Source organism: Dioscorea cayenensis, chromosome 8, assembly GCF_009730915.1.
Source record: "Dioscorea cayenensis subsp. rotundata cultivar TDr96_F1 chromosome 8, TDr96_F1_v2_PseudoChromosome.rev07_lg8_w22 25.fasta, whole genome shotgun sequence".
Classification (NCBI taxonomy): domain Eukaryota; kingdom Viridiplantae; phylum Streptophyta; class Magnoliopsida; order Dioscoreales; family Dioscoreaceae; genus Dioscorea; species Dioscorea cayenensis.
In genome coordinates, this window is record NC_052478.1 from 6,192,985 (window position 1) to 6,209,423 (window position 16,439).

Consider the following 16,439-nt stretch of genomic DNA (forward strand, 5'->3'; position numbering starts at 1 on the left):
CGTGGCAGTTAACACATGTCATCCATACCATCTGGCCATAAAGAAGAGTAGTAGTAGAGCCATCCTCCCACACACACTCCTCCATCTTCACATTAAAAGTATATCATCCCCACAACCAGCACCTGCACTCTCCTTCCCTTCACCTTCACATCCTACAAAGCTCCTCTTCCTCCACTTCTCCCACTCTGACACCTTTCTAGACAGTACTAGATAAATAAATATTAAGAGATTTTGTGTGTGTGTGTGTGTGTATGTGTGGTTGTAGAGAAAGAAAGTTGTAGAAAGAGAGATGGGAAATTGCCAAGCAGCAGAGGCAGCAACAGTGGTGATACAGCACCCGGGAGGGAGAGTGGAGAGACAGTACTGGCCAATGTGTGCAGCAGAAGTCATGAGGAGCAACCCAGGCCACTATGTGGCTCTGGTTACCCTCTGCTTCTCCGAGGATGAGAACAAACAGGACTCCTCTGGTGTCAGGCTAACACGCTTAAGGATCCTCAAGCCAAAGGACACTCTCCTCTTGGGCCAAGTCTACAGACTCATCTCCTCTCAAGGCTAGTCTATTTTGTTTTCTATGATTTCTAATTAATGTGCAAACTGACCTGTGATTCCTTGGCTTTTTCAGAGGTCACCAGAGCTTTGAGGGAGAGGAAGTATGAGAAGATGAGGAGGAGCCATGCAGATATGATCAATCAACAGCAGCAGCAGCAGCAACAGCATCTACAACAACAGGTGAGCTTCTTGGACAATGTTTTTCTGAATTAGAAGCACAAGACACAGATAATTATTGTAATAATCCCATATCTGTTAATTTAAACAAATGTTGAATTCAATATATGTACCTGTGTCTCGCTTCTGCTTCTTACAATTAAACAACAGGTTAATTTCTTGGATGGTATTTTTCTGATTTAGAGGTACCAGAAAAAGATAATAATCATAATAGTCTCGAAATTTATGTACACACCTGGGTTTCTGGTCTGAAAATCATAACTAAACAAAAATATTAGCTGAAGTCGACAGCAGGTAAACTTCTTGGATGATGTTATCTTATTTAGAACACAAGAAATTCACAATAGTCCCACATCTTCTACTTAAACAAATATTTGTCTCAATATATATACCTGTGTCTCTCTTCCTTGTCCATCTTGCATTTTATGATTAAACAGAACCAATGTTTAGCATTTTTTCGAATGTCAGGTTGCAGAACAAGAGAGAGAGAGGCAGAAGAGCTCACATAGTGGGGCAAAGGAGAGACATTGGAGGCCTACACTGCAGAGTATCTCAGAGGTTGTAAAAGCTGATCAGTTTACTTGACAGAGGTTCACTTACCGGAGAAACTTATCCTTGAAGAGCAGTGGTAAATGGTAATATGAACAGCTAGTAGAAGAGAAGGGCTCCTGTAGAGATGAGAATCTTAATCTCATTGCAGATGTAATCAGTATAATTGCAAGAAATGAAGTTAGATTTTCCATCTTAGATTTGATGTTTTAGATTCTCTTTGTTTGCTCTTCATAATCATTTTCTATATATATTAATATTTATTTTTTTCAATATAAAGTTAGCAGTCCCAGTACGCAACGGAAGGAATAAACAAAGAGATTAAGAGATAACTTAGAATTGTCAATGTTCCATCCAACGTGCAACATGGAGTTTAAGAAATCAGGCTGTAAAATTTTTTTAAAAAATTACATATTAATAAAAAAAAATTGTGCCCATTATGAGAAAATGATTCAGGAAGAAATAAATATAAGGGATAAACCTGAACAGGACAATCTGATATGTCTGAAGTCGGCATTGTCAATGTTCAATCCTAGGCAAAAACAGAGTTCAAAGGATGAAAGCTAAGTGATATTAGGCTTTCAGAAATAAAATAAAATAAAATAATAATAATAAAATAAAACTATATTGAAGAAAAGTATCACCTTCACAATGAGCAAACAATTTAGAAAGAAATAAATGAAGGAGATGAAACTGAATAGGAACATTCTGGTAAGTGTAAAGTAGCAATGTCAATGTTCAATCCAAGGTACAAACAAGAGTTGAAAAGATGAAAGCTAAGTGACAATAGGCTGACATATATATAGATGAAAAACATCACCTCCACTAATGAGAAAATGATGTAGAAAGAAATAAATAAAGGGGATGAACCTGAAGAGGACCATCTTGGTAAGTGTAAGGTCCAGGTTTCTTTGGCCCTGTTCGCACAATTTGGTATCATACTAATCTGCATTTACAACAACTGGGAACTCCAGGAAGTTTCTTTTTCCAAGGGTTGATCAGAATTTGACTAGGTGCACAAAATAGCTGAAATCTTTAAAAGCCAAATCCAACTGAAACTTGATCAATGAAATATATGGAGAAAAAAATATTTAAAATCAATCAAGGAGACATGGAGATTACCATCTTGACAAATACTTCCCATTCTAAATAACTACCATCTGCCTGCTTAAAATTTTCAAGCATGATGAAACCTGGAGAGATATCAAGTGAACCAAATATTTGGATGTTAGGCTACCACTTGCGAATCTAACTACTGAGATTCCTGTGCTCGAACATTATTAAAATTCAACAAGTATTGTTTCTCATTAATATAACAGGCACTAAATTATTTCTGAAGAAAAGATTGTTGCCTTTGTTCCAAGGAAGCCAAAAAAACATGTTGATATGCTTTTGTGTGCACACAGAAGCAAGTGCTCCAAAAAATCAATTATTGTGCATCTATATATGATATATGGACCAAGTTCGTCCACAATATTCATCACTGGTTCTTGAATAAATTTTTTTACCAAGAGTAGTAGTAAAAATGCTCAAACTAGATCCCATCAATATGTGAACAAATAAATTCAAAGAAGACAGAAAGCAATAATATTAACAACTGGAAACAGACAACAGCCTTTTAAATCATGAACAGTAACAATCAGAATTTTGGCACAACCATAAATGACCTTCCATTATAAGCTCCATTATGAACTCAATACTCACTCCAGGTCTACAGAAGATGAAATAAAATATGGACAATTACTCAAACAAGTATTTGCTGCTTTGACAAAGTGCAGGCTTAACAATATTCGGAGACTATTACATATTAACAGCACAAATGAGAGAATGCCCGCCACAAAGCCACCCAAACCTGAAGTTTGATGAAACTTAGCAGCTTAACCATCAAGATTCAATCTTCTAGCTGAAATCTATAAGACAATAGTGCTTCATTGTTTGTACCATATGATCAAAGATCCCAAAATCACTAGACATTCCCTAATTCCACATAAATCAATAGCTAAAAGCACACCAGGAGCTCTATGTGACTAACTAACAATTTTTTTATTCTGTAAATTTGAGGATACATGAAACAGTAGTTGGCATGATAGTAAAAATAAAGGCCCACCACCCACCAGTAGCAACCCTGTATACAGAGCATTTCACAATATTGATAGGCTGATAGCAATCAAATTAGTTCTGCAGGATAGGGATCGACGAGAAGCCATTTTGGAGATGTTTTCTCGCATCTAAACATCAACCACAAAAAAGGCATGCGGCAAGCTTGCTGTATGATATAATAATAATAACAATAATAATTGCAGTGATGGCGATGGAATCAACAACTTTAAAGAAAATGGTTCTATAAGGGTGAAAACCACAAACCAATCAAGATAATAGCCATAAAGCTACAAATGAAGTTCCTCACCGAATCACCTTATTAGAGTTTCAATGAAGGAATTAACTCTTGGTATATTATCATTAGTTGTCCCTGTCCTCAAACACATCTATGGAATTAATCTTCATAAAAATGTTTATTTAAAGATGAAAACTGCAACCCAATCAAGGTAGCAATGTAGCAGCCCCAATGCTAAAAATCACTGATAAATTAATTGCCATATTAACAATCATTATAACAGCACAATCCCTTGTCATCTTTCATTATTTCTACGCTCATACAACAATAGATGGAAACAATTCTTCATTTATTTTAAGGATATACAATTAATGTAATGTGGGGGTGTAGAATTAAGTGCACTTTATGATTAATCTTTTATTTTGCAGAAATTATAGCCAAATATGCCAAGCATCATACATAAAACAGAAAATTACCTCCAGGGAGGTGCATTACTAGCAATGGGCTAGCAAATCGGAGACTACAGTTGGGGTCAAAGATGTGTTGAATAGATGAACAAGGAAATAGGAAGAGAATTTGGGATGAAAAGACAGCAACATTAGGATTAATATTAGATAAGTTCCTGCAAAAATTCAATGCCATTTTTATAATTTTAAAAATAAACTTTTAACAATATTTCTTAAAATCGAAAATTATGAAAAACTTTCAGACTGACATGATGGTTGAAAGACACTGGGAAAAGAAATGGACCTGGAAATAATCATAATGGTATTTTAGAATTCCAGATTTCCCAGTCTTTATCGACATAATTCTGTGCCCATAGCAAGGCTGCCCTTGCCGCAATGGGCGCTCCTGGAAGTTTCTTTTCCTTAAGTGCAAGCAGCATATCTGTGAAAGGTTCCACAAGGAGCGTGCCTGGCCCTCCATATTCCTTGTGCAAGAATTCACTAAATATCTGCATTTCCACAAAGTCATAATTCATGAATTAAACAGTCGGGCCTCGTTGATATGACAATGAGATTGTATTGAAAATACTCAACATATAATAGACAAAGAATGAGATAAAGAAAAATTAAACGAACATCAATAATCTACTCCAATTTAGATCCCACCAGAATTATCCTTATCATGACACATTTCTCAGAAAAATTGAACCTCAAACTAGAATATCCATTTTCAGTGAGAGACTACTGTATGCAGAGCTCGTTGTTAATTAGAAGTAGTGTTTTCGAGAAGTTTCAGGGATTTCGCAAATGAAATCATCTAATCATACAAATTCAGGCAATTCTCATGAGGAGACTTGATGAGACATCCAGTGAATTATGTTAATATCTTCTTCTATCTTCCTATTCCCTCTCCCCTTTCCTTACATCTTTGGATTTTCTTTTGCTAACCTGAATGATCTTACCAAATATGCTTCTCTTTGGCCTTCTTTCTGTGATTTTTTTTTTAATGAATTATAGCCTTCTATTCCCTTACAAATAAATTTCCCAATTTCATTTACAATCTACAGAAATTACATAAAGAATATACTAATAAATCATCCTTTCCCTTTGTCTAGACCCTTCATCGTAAAAGGAAATAGAGTATTACTCCATATTGCATAAAAATTATAACTAACTAATAAGCAAGGCCACTGAAACTCCAAAAAGAATATAGAATCTCAGATACGTGTCAAGAACTATTGCACAAATTTAAAGATGAAGAAGAACTGTGTTGGATGTTCAAATTTTGAGTTAAGAATTTCAATCTGTGGAAGGCCATCCAAGATCAAGGAAATGCATTTTCCACTTCAAATTCCATAGGGATGGCAAAGAAAATACTCAAGAATATTAAAATTGGAGAAAAATATGGATAAATTCAAAATGTTATCAAATGCAAACAGAAAACTTATATTGGACCATTTTCTAGGAAGACAAAAGAAACAATAATTCTTTCAACAGTCCTTTTAAGAAGCCTTTCGGAACCTAAAATTTTTCCTTAGAAATCATACTACAGACCTATCTCCAAAAAAAAAAAAAGCTTCAATGATTCATTCTTTGATAAACCAAGCAAAATAGTAGTCACATTGGTAATATTCACACCCATACAGAATCCTTTCAACCCTTCCATACAGCAAACCATCCCTTCACCTACCATTTGGAGATGTCACATTGGTGATATTCAAATAACCCTAATTAACTTAGCCATGTTGATTAGTTTCATACAATGGTACTTTAATAACATGTGCTATGTATTGGTATAAATTTCTACCTTGTAAAATCATTAGGTAAGAGATGGGGAAGATGTTAGAGAGGTGCTTTTGTTGGGTTATAAAAGATAAGTCTCTTGTTCTCTCTGTTGTAATCTCTTACCTGTCAAAAAAAGTGGTTTCTTCTACTTTGGAGTTGGAAACAAGTAGGAGTATCAATAGTGGGTTCTCGAAAGGTGTTGAATTTCATTAGTATACGGCTATCTTCCCATGTTCATGGAATAGGCAGCATCTATCTGCGACATCCTTCTCTTGATAAACTCATTTCATCTATCCACAATTCATTAAAGTGAGGTTTCCTCTCTTCTCTTCTTCCTGAACACATACCACTTATCTAATACCATCAAGCATTTCCATGAACTTCAAAACTTCATTACTATCATCCCAACCTAACAAATACCAATTTCTTCAAATCTCATCAATAATCATTCACATCAAGCCAATCTCTAAAAGCTGAAAGTCTAAGTTCAGTAATCAATAAAGCGAGCAAAATCATCACAAACCTCCGAGCAGACCATGACAACCTCATCGACATCACTACCAAAACTCTCCTTGTTCTTCAAAAGCTTCCTCTTGAGCTCGTCTCGGAACTTGCGAGTTTCCTACAAATCAGCAGACCAAACAAAAAATTCAACATACGAAACCAATCAAATCATCAAAAAATCCAAAATAAATCCAAAATAGAAAGAACAAAAAAAAAAATAAAAATAAGGGAGAACCAACAGCGATGGCGAATTGGGGGATTGGGTCAGGGTAGACATAGACGGGGGGCTGCCATGCGGCGCTTGGGAGCTTGTTGGAGATGGCAATGGAGAAGGAATTCGGAGAGGATAAAGATACAAATGGGAGGATGATCGGAGAGACGGATGGATTTCTTCGTTGGAGAGTGGATGGAGAGAGAAAAGGACGAGTGGAGGGGCGGGAAACGAAGAGGGAAGTGGCCATTGGCGAGTGATCAAGGTCTTGCGTCATTGTCTGAGCTTTTATCTAAGCCAAAATTCTTAATGGGTCCCTCAAATATTACCAAATGTTCATGTTGATCCCTGAACTCAGTAAAATATCATTTTAGTCCCCAAAAATATATATATTTATTCTAAAACAATTTTTTTCCTTAACTATTTATCATTTAGACCAGAGATGGGTGATAATCCCCAAAAAGGAGGGAGAGAGACAGACAAACAAACAAACACAAATCCCATTCACTTTCAAGAAAGCTGGTTATAAAATTGGGAAGGGGGACCAGCCATGTAAACGGGAGAAAGACTAAAAAAAATACACATATTAGTTAGAAATACATATTCCATATATATATAATTTAAAAAATATCAAATGCAAGCTAAAAAAACAAATAACATGACACCAAAATACAAAGGGGAGATCATGAGTTCAAATCCCTCTTCTGTACTGTTCATATACTGTTCATCCGGGATTTTTATACTATTTTCATACTGTACATCCAAGTTCCAGTACTGTTTATATTCATATAAAAAAGGTGCTAGTCGTCTATTATTAAAAAAAAAATGACATGAATTAAGCTAGAAAGGATCGGACAAAAGATTTCATTGATTCAGAAAGAAAAGTTTAAAATACATTAAACCAAATGGTTGATCTCACTACTCATCCTTTCCCAAAATCTAGACAGTTGTAACATATGAATTCCTAGAGCCAACACAATGAGGAAAATCTCTGTAATAGTTTATCTGAATGTCAACCAGAACCTCTTCATGGTTCCAGATTGATTTTGAAGAACTAGAGATGCCGTATCATTATAAAATAATTGGCAATCAGAAATACAGTAATCGATGTCCATTGCATGATGCATGAGGATTGAATTCCTGCTTGAAGAAAGTGCGATCATGACTGATTTTCTCCGAATTTCTCTCCACTTCATTAAGTGCTATTGAGTCTCAAGATTCCTGTTGGCTGGAAAAAGTTTGAGTAGCTTTGCAAGTTCATATGATTTGAAATCTTTACCAAAGCACAGGCTTAGATCCAGTGGAGTCTTCCCATCCTACAAAACAGTAACAGAACCATTCATGCAAATGAGTCGGGCTGTTCAGTGAATATCTTACATTAAAAAAGAACAAAATAAGAAAAATAAAAAAAAGGGCATAGTATTTGGTTAAAGTTATTGGCACAGCTAATTGTATGTAAAACATCTTAAACAATCATGTCCAACAAATTATTGTATTACTTCAAGTCATATGTAGAGCTAGAAAAATAGTTTGATAGATATAGATAGATGAACCATGGCTGTAGATTGTATTGAAACTTTGGAACTACTGGACAGGAGACACGTTATCGTCTTTGTGAAGGAAGAATAAGGTACTGGTGGTCCTTGATCAAACCTACAACTGATCATATATTGAGATCTTCACAAAAAAGTTGAAGCACTTAACCTTATTTCTTCTTGTTGCATCAGCACCATTCACAAGCAAGACCTTTGCTATCTCTCTAGATCTGCTCTGTATAGCAAGATGAAGTGGAGTCCAGCCCTCCTGATTGATAATGAGGATAAGAAGATTACCAGCATATGGTTGGAAATGACAGAAAAAAGCAAGGGAAAAAGAAGCATTCCTCACATTATCTGCAACATTCACATCAGCTTTATATTTAATCAATAACTTAACAGATTTCATGGCCCCAACTTGCACTGCAGAATGTAGAGGGGTGGCACCGTCCTGTCATGGATATAAAGATCCACAGAATTAAATTTCTTCTGATTGAGTTGAAAAGGCCAATTCTTGCAAACAAGTATTTGTTACCCTATCTTTGACATGAGGATTTGCTCCTTTTCTAAGAAGGTGAGTGATAACAGCCTCTTTCCTACCAATCACAGCCTTATGAAGAGCAGTGTAACCATCCTGTCCCATTAAACCTACTACACTTCAGATAAGACACACCATTCTGTAAAAGCTATGCCAAATCAAGGGATGAAAAATATACCTTGTCTACCAAATCAATGAATATACCATATTGAAGTAGTTCATCAATGAAGCGTATCTGACTTGATAGTGCTAAACTGTGAAACAAACTCCATTTCCTCTGTCAAGACAGCAGAGGTAAACAATCAAAACCTTTATAACTTATAAAGACTTTCAGTTGTAGAAGTAATATAAGTAAATAATAATAATAATAATAATAATAATAATAATAATAATAATAATAATAATAAAATAAGATTCGCAAAAGGTGCATTTCTTCACATATTAGCTAACTTCCAAAGCAGGAAATGTCCTGTTGTATGAAGGGGCCTGATACCTAAAAAGAGTGCAAAACCGTCACAAAGTGAATCACCACATCATGAACAGCTAACTTGTATTCGTCTAAAATTGCACAAAAGAGGTGTTTGAAGGATGTTGAGCTAATGTTCAGATTCATGTTGATAGCCACATCTCATATACATCCATGTTAGTCAACATAAGCATTTAGTGCTCCAACATGAAGCAAATTTCTTAAAATATGATGCATGGTTGATCATGCATGTCTCATAAATGTACAAAAAGAACGCATTTCTTAACCACATCCACAGATGGTCAATATGATTATTGGTGGAGGTCGTTATTTGACAGATAACTTTTATTTAAACTTGTGAGAGTACTGACTAATGCGACAAGTAATTCAATTTTTGCAAACTTGGTAACAGTTGGAAAACAGAGTCAGGCTCAACATAAATAACAGTGAACAAAAATGAAAAAAAGTCATGTAAAGAAACTTAACAGAGGTTAATTTGGACAAGTCAGGGGCCTCATTCAGTTGCAAAATAGCCTTTTCTTCTTCTCCTAACAGCAGCTCAACTTCTGCAAGAAGCGACCAAGCAGAGTAACTTAAAGTGTTAAGAGTTGTGTTTTCAAGGACAACTTTGGCATGGAAAATTTAAGCAATAGGTTGAATATAAACAACTAATATTCTGAGTTTCATGTCTCTTCATAGGCAATAATAAACCACCCAGAGGAGAAGTTTGCAAGATCATTTACTGCAAAAACAGCTAAACAATACTTCAAAAGAGAACTTAATCACTTCTTATTACATCAAACAAAGAAAACACATTAACAGTGAAAAAGAGCGAGAGACGAGATAAAAAAGGACAACAAAAACGCCAAGAGAAACTTTCTTAATGCAGCAACCAATAGATGAAAGCACAAAAAAAATTTCTATGCAATTCCTTATGACATAATATGAGTAATATGAGTACCCGACTGAAGAATGATCTAACTTCATTATAAAGGTTTCAACCAAACCCATAAAGGTTACACACTCCAGGTGTGCCTAACAAATTTGGATAATCAGTGTACCAAAAGGGATTCTTCGAGTCATGCAACTCTGGCATGAAGTACGGGATGAAAATATTCCTTAAAATAAAAAAAAAATACTATTGCTGTCAAATTACAGTCAGAACAATTGAAGCATCTAAATAGAAATGTAGAAATGTAGAGAATGACGATATCAAAATATCAAATGGGTGAACCTGTAACACACGAGGAATGCTTAGAAATGCCATATGTTCGGGTAGAATACAAGCTAGTAAAAAGTAAGAAACTTTTAGGGGTCGTTTGGTTCGTGTTAATGACATATTACCACGTAACGAGATTACCATGATAATATGAGTGGGAATGTTATATGGGTGGGAATATTGCGGTAATTTAATATAACCATGTTTGGTTGGGAACTTTTATTACTTTGGTTTTCATGGTAATCAATTTGTTAAAATATAAAAAATTATAAGATTACCACATTAATCCAAGATAGACACCAAATTTGGTGGTAATAGGATTACCACTTTCTTGGTAATATTTATAAGTTGGTAATGTGATATTACCATACAGATTACCACTAATACAATGCCAAACGTGGTAATATTTTCATATTACCACGTAACACATGGTAATCCTTCTACATTACCGCGAACCAAACGACCCCTTAGTATAAATGATGACATAAAAAAATGTTTACATGGCACAGTAACAAACAAGTATTTGCTGATAAGTTACTACAGATCATCAAAAACCGTACTTTTTAAACAAAACCTAAATAAGGCATCTAGCATGTTTAGCACAGCAGCTAATTCAAGAGTAAGATTATGAACTCCTATCAGCATTAAGAAGATCTAGTTTAGAAGAAAATAGTTCATACGCAGTGGAATCTGATTTTGTTCGCCATAACTTCCATTGACATGTAAAATGAATCTTTAATTACCAATAGAAGCTACTGATAATCTCCAAAGTGATATGAAAGATCAAAGATGGCACACCCAAAAATAGAATGAAAATCTTAAAACAAAATATAAATCCACAAGCTCTTAGCCATGGGAGGATGGAAAAGAAGACACCTTCAACAAGCTTTTCGTACTCCTCGGCGGTTGCAGTGGAACCGATTCCATAGTCCTCTTGCTCTTCATCAACTTCGTCATATTCACTTCCATGGCCGTCATCAGACTCATCCCAGTGACCTCTGGAGGCTGATTTCGCCGGAGACGAAGAGTTACTGATCCTCCGTAGAGCAGTAGGCGCCCTCAGAGACTTGAATCGGAGGCGATGGCTTGAATCTCCGAGAGAGATGCTTCTCCGCAGAGCAGCATGAGCAGCGGCAGAGAGCGAGGGATGGAGAAGCGCACGGGAAGGAGATAACGCGAGCATTGCGTTGGCTTCGATTAGATAACTATCGAGGATCATTTGAGAAACTTGGTGCTGCTCAAGAATGGTGTTGTGGTTGATAGGAAATTACTTTTTACTCCCAAACATTTCCAAAATTACTTGAATTTCTTTTATTTTTACTTATATATATATTTATTATTCAATTATTATATTAAATAATTAATTTGTTTGTGTATTTGCATCGGATATTTTTGTCTAAAACCGCACGTAATTAGAATTCTAAAGCCACTTTATTATTATTATTATTATTTTTTGGACAAAGTGATAAATATCAAAAATAAGTATAAAATTACACAAATTACTATGACTTAATGACCCAAAGGAGACTAGCACATAACACAATAAAAGTCTGCCACCACAAATATCAGGGATCATAAACCAGCTACAACAATGAGGCAAAGATTCATCAGGATATATTTTCTTTGTCTCTAACCACAGTTTTAACTTGCCAAATTCATCCCTTGACCCAAGTACAGAACAAAAAATTTGTTTCGCCCCATTTCTATCCCCACGGAGATAATCTAGGTTCGGAGATTTCATAACATCTCGATTGTTTTTTTTTTATCTATTTATTCTCTTTTATTATATGCATGCATCAAATATATTATTTTTTAATAATATATATATATATATTTAATATAAAATAAAATTTTAATTTTTTATGTATATGTGCAATATTAGATAATCTAATGGTATGACACAAAAGTGCTTAAGAGTTAAGAAGAGAGTAAAGATTTAAATCTTTTCTCCGACATTACTATTTCAACTGTTAATGCATTATATATTAAATTCTCTACTATACAATTCTGAAAGGTGGAAAGATATTATACCCTACAAGACAATGCCCACCTAAAGTCAAATTTCAAAATAAAATCTCTAATTTATTAAATAATAAGTTTTAAATTAATTTTATTAGTTTGAGTTCCTAAATTAGACGTACCTTACTAATATAACATCCTATTATTTTTTTTGACACTAATAACATCCTATTATTAGAACTTTGATATTAAAAAAAAAAAAGAAAGGAAAATTATGGTTTTTTTCCTAAAATTACCAAAATGTACAAAGGTTTTAATTGTTCATTTTCCAGTCAGGCATCCTCGCCGTCGCTGTTTCAACACGAGGTTCACCGCCTCGCCATTCCGAAGGGGTTCCGTCGAAACGGCCGGTGATGATCGGAAAAATCATCTCTCATCGGCTATGGAGGGCGTCGCCATTAATGGCGAGGAGGAGGCTCTTCTCAGAAGCAAGTTCTTCTCGGTTCTCCTTGTGCGCGCCTCCTGTTCATCGTTCTTCTGGTTCGACTTGCTCTTCTGGTGTGGAGGCTGACGTTCTCTCAGTGGACTGGGCTCCGCCTTCCCCGAAGTCCGCCACCATTCCCACCCTCCTCCAGCCTCGTGTTCTCATCTACGATGGCGTCTGCCACCTCTGTCATCGTGGTATTTTTCGTTCCAACTTTCTTTGTTTGTGTGTCTTTATGATGAGAAGGTTTGTGGATTACTCTTGCATTTCAATTTTTCTTTGATTTTTGTCGGTGTTATTGGAATTTTCGTGCATTTTGTTTGGCGATTAGTGGCTTGGCGGAAAATTGGTTTGCCCCAAATTGATTAAGGGTTTTCAGTGAGAAACCTTTGATTTTGTTCATTGTTTTGTTTGTAAGTGGATACAAGTTAATCAATGGTCTTCATTGGTGCCTCTGATGGGTCTGTGTTGTCTCTTTGCGTTTGTGAATGTTAATGCATTTGATTCGAATAGTTTATGTTGCAAGGACTTGGTCATGCCCTAAATGCAATGTGGTTTTCTTGAAGGATTTTTTTTTTTTTTTCCCAGTTTTAGGCTGAGATTATCTTTTAATGATTGCGGACAATTCTTTTGGTGTTTTGGAGTTTTCATTAGTACATATAGTTCGGATTAATCCGTCTTGCTCAAATAAAATGAATGTTTCAACATTTTCATTGATGCTTAAGGGCTAAGACATGGTTTTCTATGGTCAGTGAAAATTTTTATTTCTACAAGATGTATTTGTGCTTATTTTGTTACATTATTTCTTTAATGTTCATTTAATCGTTTAGGAAATTTGGTCTTTCATGTGTTCTGCTGTTGAAGCATGCTGTGGAAATTACCTTTTTGTTCTTCTAGATATCTCAGGAATATTAGCAGAATGGTTTCTGCAACAAATAATTATTAAATTTGACTATCAAGATTAGGTTGTCTCATTAGATTAATGTGTATTCCCTAGAGCTTCCTAGTTTCTGGTGAACTTCTTTTTATGTTTTCTTTGTATTTTAAAGCTCTCAATGCTGTTCCCTCAATTTGTTTAGTCTTCAGTTCTATAATTTGTGGGTTTCCAATTAACTTGCATATTATTGTTCGTACCTGCAAGGACTTGCTGCATATTTTTTGATAGCATAATTATTTGACAGTAATTTCCTGAAACCATTTACAAATTCTTTAGTATTTATCCCTCCTTATCCCTTGCTATTTGAGTTGCAGGAGTTAAGTGGGTGATCCAAGCTGACGAATATGAAAAGATCAAGTTCTGCTGTCTGCAGTCGAAGGCTGCTGAACCTTACTTGCGCTTATGTTGTCTTACACGGGAAGATGTACTTCAAAGAGTTCTATTTGTCGAGGGCCCTGAATCTTACTATGAAGGATCCACAGGTTTGCCTACACAGTTCTTTAAATCAACATTTTTGTTAATTTTATAGCTGAACTGGAGCTTTGGGCCTTTATATGTATAGGTACTAAGAATCTAACAGATTGGTGTTTACTTTGAGAGTTTATTGTCTCACATTGTCTTTTGTCTTTAGGCTTATGGACCGAGTCTATTTCTTTATAGAGGTGTTTATGGCTCTTGCTCTTCAAATGCATGATGCTTGATTGCAATATTTTTTAGTGTTATTAGTGCTGAGAAACAGGTTATCGGTAAAATTTTGTTGCAAACATTTTTATGAGAAGATTGAAGAATCAAATTACACTTCTTGAATAATGCTTTCTATGCCAATTAGGCAATTCTGATTTTGCAATAAGAGTGCTATGCTATTTTACAAGAGGGCTGTCATAAATCTCCTGAAATGAGCATTTAGACTGCAGATCTCCTTTGCCTTTTTGGTGATAGGGTATTGCTGCACAAGGTCATTGTTAGAGTATCTACTTTGTTCAACTATTTCAAAGCCAAAACAAGAGCGGAGTCAGATTTTACTTGATCAAATGAAATCAAGAGAAAACATCATGTCCCTTTCCCTGTTATTATTTTGATGGTAGATAAAATAATGGATGATGAAAGAGAGGTTAATCAGAAGATTCAGAACATCAAGCCCGTGTTGTTTAGCTTTTGATATTCTGATAATGAGGGAAGTTTTGATATAGCAGAATCTTGTCATATGTACTCTGTCTAAATGCTCATATCATATATTAACTAGACTCATCATTTGCACACTTATATCAAAGCTTCCTTACATATCATATTTTGGAAGCATAAATTTATGCATGTTTTCATTTTTACTTTGTTCAACTCCTTCAGTCCTGGTGTCGTATAAAGTTTTGGTGTCACATAAAAGTTTGCTGCTTTTAAGTTTTCATATAGTAACTTTCTACACAGCTTATGGTTGATTTTTGAAACATTTATTTGTACTCTTGGTAGTTAACCATGATATGAGATATTCATGCATATGTTATGTAGCTTAGATGTTACCACTTATATTGTTGCTTGACATGTTTTATATTGGTATTACAGCTGCGCTCAAAGTTGCGTCCTACTTACCACATCCTTATGCCGCATTAAGTGCTCTTCTTATAATCCCGGCCTCAATTAGGGATGCAGTCTATGACTACATTGCCAAACGGCGGTATGCCTGGTTCGGAAAGGATGATAAGTGCCTTGTCATGCATGATAAGGATCTGCTAGACCGTTTTATTGACAGGGAAGAACTGTTTGGTGATTGGGATGAGAACTAACTCTTTTAAGCTCGCCTGCTTATATTCCATAAGAATCAGTAAAGATACAAAGTTCATTAGGAATACACAATGCTGAATGTTATTTTTGAAGTAAGTATTTTCTCATGGGTTTTTTTTTTCATGTGGATAATACATGCATATATAGACTTCCTTGGTCACTAATCAGGATGGGTTTGCTAATTCACAATTAGAGACCATCTATTTTGATTTTGTTAACCTGGGATCATAATCCTAAATAATTATAGAGTTCCTGAAGTTTCTAATGTTCAATTTGGTGATTTTTTCCAAACATGTGTGCATTTTTTATTTATGTCTTTATTTTTTTATTTGCATTGTGGACTGCTATATGCCCCACTGTTTTGTTTGTTAGAAATTATCATTCTTGAGGTTATGGTTTTGGGAACATAACAAAGACAGGCAGGTTGTGACATCCATATCATAGGGATGCCCTCAATGAGTTTAATTTTATTTTTGAATCAAAACAGGGTTTGGCTTGCCTCCTTTCTTGGCGTGGAGCACTATTCAATGCATGCAATTTTTATACAGTAATATAAATTAGGAGTAATTCTCCGTGCAGTCCTCTATACCGCAAAATGTATTTTTTTCTTTTTTTTCAGTGTCTTTTTTTATTCTTAAAGTTTTAAAAATGTGATGTATTAGTCCACAACCATACGGTTGTCACATTCACCATCATTCTCCATCGGACATGGCTGCGATGTGGGTTTTTTTTTCACAAAATAAATTAATTTAAAAATTAAAAAACTGAAAAAAAAATATTAAAAAAAACCCAATTTCGGCGACCTTTTCTGTATTTTTGTTCACTTTACTGGACTCATTTCTTTCATTTGAAGATTATTTTATTTGAGACTAGTGATATTTGTTGCTGATTGGTTGATATAATGTTTTGATTGGCTGATCTGTTAATTTGGATAACTGATTTTTCAATATTTGAAGATATACTGGGCTG

At 35.0% G+C, this 16,439-nt stretch overlaps 4 protein-coding genes across 4 annotated transcripts; 2 read left to right on the forward strand and 2 right to left on the reverse strand.

The window, feature by feature from the left end:
• Positions 1-1,480, forward strand: LOC120267053. The gene is made up of 3 exons (XM_039274736.1): positions 1-551; positions 623-729; positions 1,195-1,480. The coding sequence occupies exons 1-3, from the start codon at positions 290-292 to the stop codon at positions 1,309-1,311; spliced, it is 486 nt and encodes a 161-aa protein (XP_039130670.1). The 5' UTR covers positions 1-289; the 3' UTR covers positions 1,312-1,480.
• A 1,535-nt stretch (positions 1,481-3,015) lies between these two features.
• On the reverse strand, positions 3,016-6,833 carry LOC120267209 (protein PLASTID REDOX INSENSITIVE 2, chloroplastic-like). The gene is made up of 5 exons (XM_039274903.1): positions 6,585-6,833; positions 6,365-6,463; positions 4,361-4,565; positions 4,087-4,232; positions 3,016-3,185 (listed from the first exon to the last, which is right to left on the reverse strand). The coding sequence occupies exons 1-3, from the start codon at positions 6,831-6,833 to the stop codon at positions 4,371-4,373; spliced, it is 543 nt and encodes a 180-aa protein (XP_039130837.1). The 3' UTR covers positions 3,016-3,185; positions 4,087-4,232; positions 4,361-4,370.
• Positions 6,834-7,391: 558 nt separating this feature from the next.
• LOC120267930 (ankyrin repeat domain-containing protein EMB506, chloroplastic) lies at positions 7,392-11,534 on the reverse strand. Its single transcript, XM_039275610.1, has 7 exons — positions 11,191-11,534; positions 9,582-9,661; positions 8,808-8,906; positions 8,627-8,725; positions 8,444-8,542; positions 8,261-8,359; positions 7,392-7,872 (listed from the first exon to the last, which is right to left on the reverse strand). The coding sequence occupies exons 1-7, from the start codon at positions 11,531-11,533 to the stop codon at positions 7,759-7,761; spliced, it is 933 nt and encodes a 310-aa protein (XP_039131544.1). The 5' UTR covers position 11,534; the 3' UTR covers positions 7,392-7,758.
• Positions 11,535-12,600: 1,066 nt separating this feature from the next.
• On the forward strand, positions 12,601-15,735 carry LOC120267524 (uncharacterized protein YuxK). Its single transcript, XM_039275200.1, has 3 exons — positions 12,601-12,954; positions 14,009-14,176; positions 15,252-15,735. The coding sequence occupies exons 1-3, from the start codon at positions 12,687-12,689 to the stop codon at positions 15,470-15,472; spliced, it is 657 nt and encodes a 218-aa protein (XP_039131134.1). The 5' UTR covers positions 12,601-12,686; the 3' UTR covers positions 15,473-15,735.
• Positions 15,736-16,439: the final 704 nt, after the last annotated feature.

Coding starts and splice junctions, on each gene's coding strand:
- LOC120267053 (XM_039274736.1), top strand. CDS start 290: ATGGGAAATTGCCAAGCAGCAGAGGCAGCAACAGTGGTGATACAGCAC. Junction 552..622: donor CAGACTCATCTCCTCTCAAG/GCTAGTCTATTT, acceptor TGGCTTTTTCAG/AGGTCACCAGAGCTTTGAGG. Junction 730..1,194: donor AACAGCATCTACAACAACAG/GTGAGCTTCTTG, acceptor TTCGAATGTCAG/GTTGCAGAACAAGAGAGAGA.
- LOC120267209 (XM_039274903.1), bottom strand. CDS start 6,833: ATGACGCAAGACCTTGATCACTCGCCAATGGCCACTTCCCTCTTCGTT. Junction 6,464..6,584: donor TCCCCCAATTCGCCATCGCT/GTTGGTTCTCCC, acceptor GCTGATTTGTAG/GAAACTCGCAAGTTCCGAGA. Junction 4,566..6,364: donor TTGTCATGGTCTGCTCGGAG/GTTTGTGATGAT, acceptor GTGGAAATGCAG/ATATTTAGTGAATTCTTGCA.
- LOC120267930 (XM_039275610.1), bottom strand. CDS start 11,533: ATGATCCTCGATAGTTATCTAATCGAAGCCAACGCAATGCTCGCGTTA. Junction 8,543..8,626: donor ATCCTCATGTCAAAGATAGG/GTAACAAATACT, acceptor TATCCATGACAG/GACGGTGCCACCCCTCTACA. Junction 7,873..8,260: donor ATGCAACAAGAAGAAATAAG/GTTAAGTGCTTC, acceptor ACTGTTTTGTAG/GATGGGAAGACTCCACTGGA.
- LOC120267524 (XM_039275200.1), top strand. CDS start 12,687: ATGATCGGAAAAATCATCTCTCATCGGCTATGGAGGGCGTCGCCATTA. Junction 12,955..14,008: donor CTGCCACCTCTGTCATCGTG/GTATTTTTCGTT, acceptor TTTGAGTTGCAG/GAGTTAAGTGGGTGATCCAA. Junction 14,177..15,251: donor TTACTATGAAGGATCCACAG/GTTTGCCTACAC, acceptor TTGGTATTACAG/CTGCGCTCAAAGTTGCGTCC.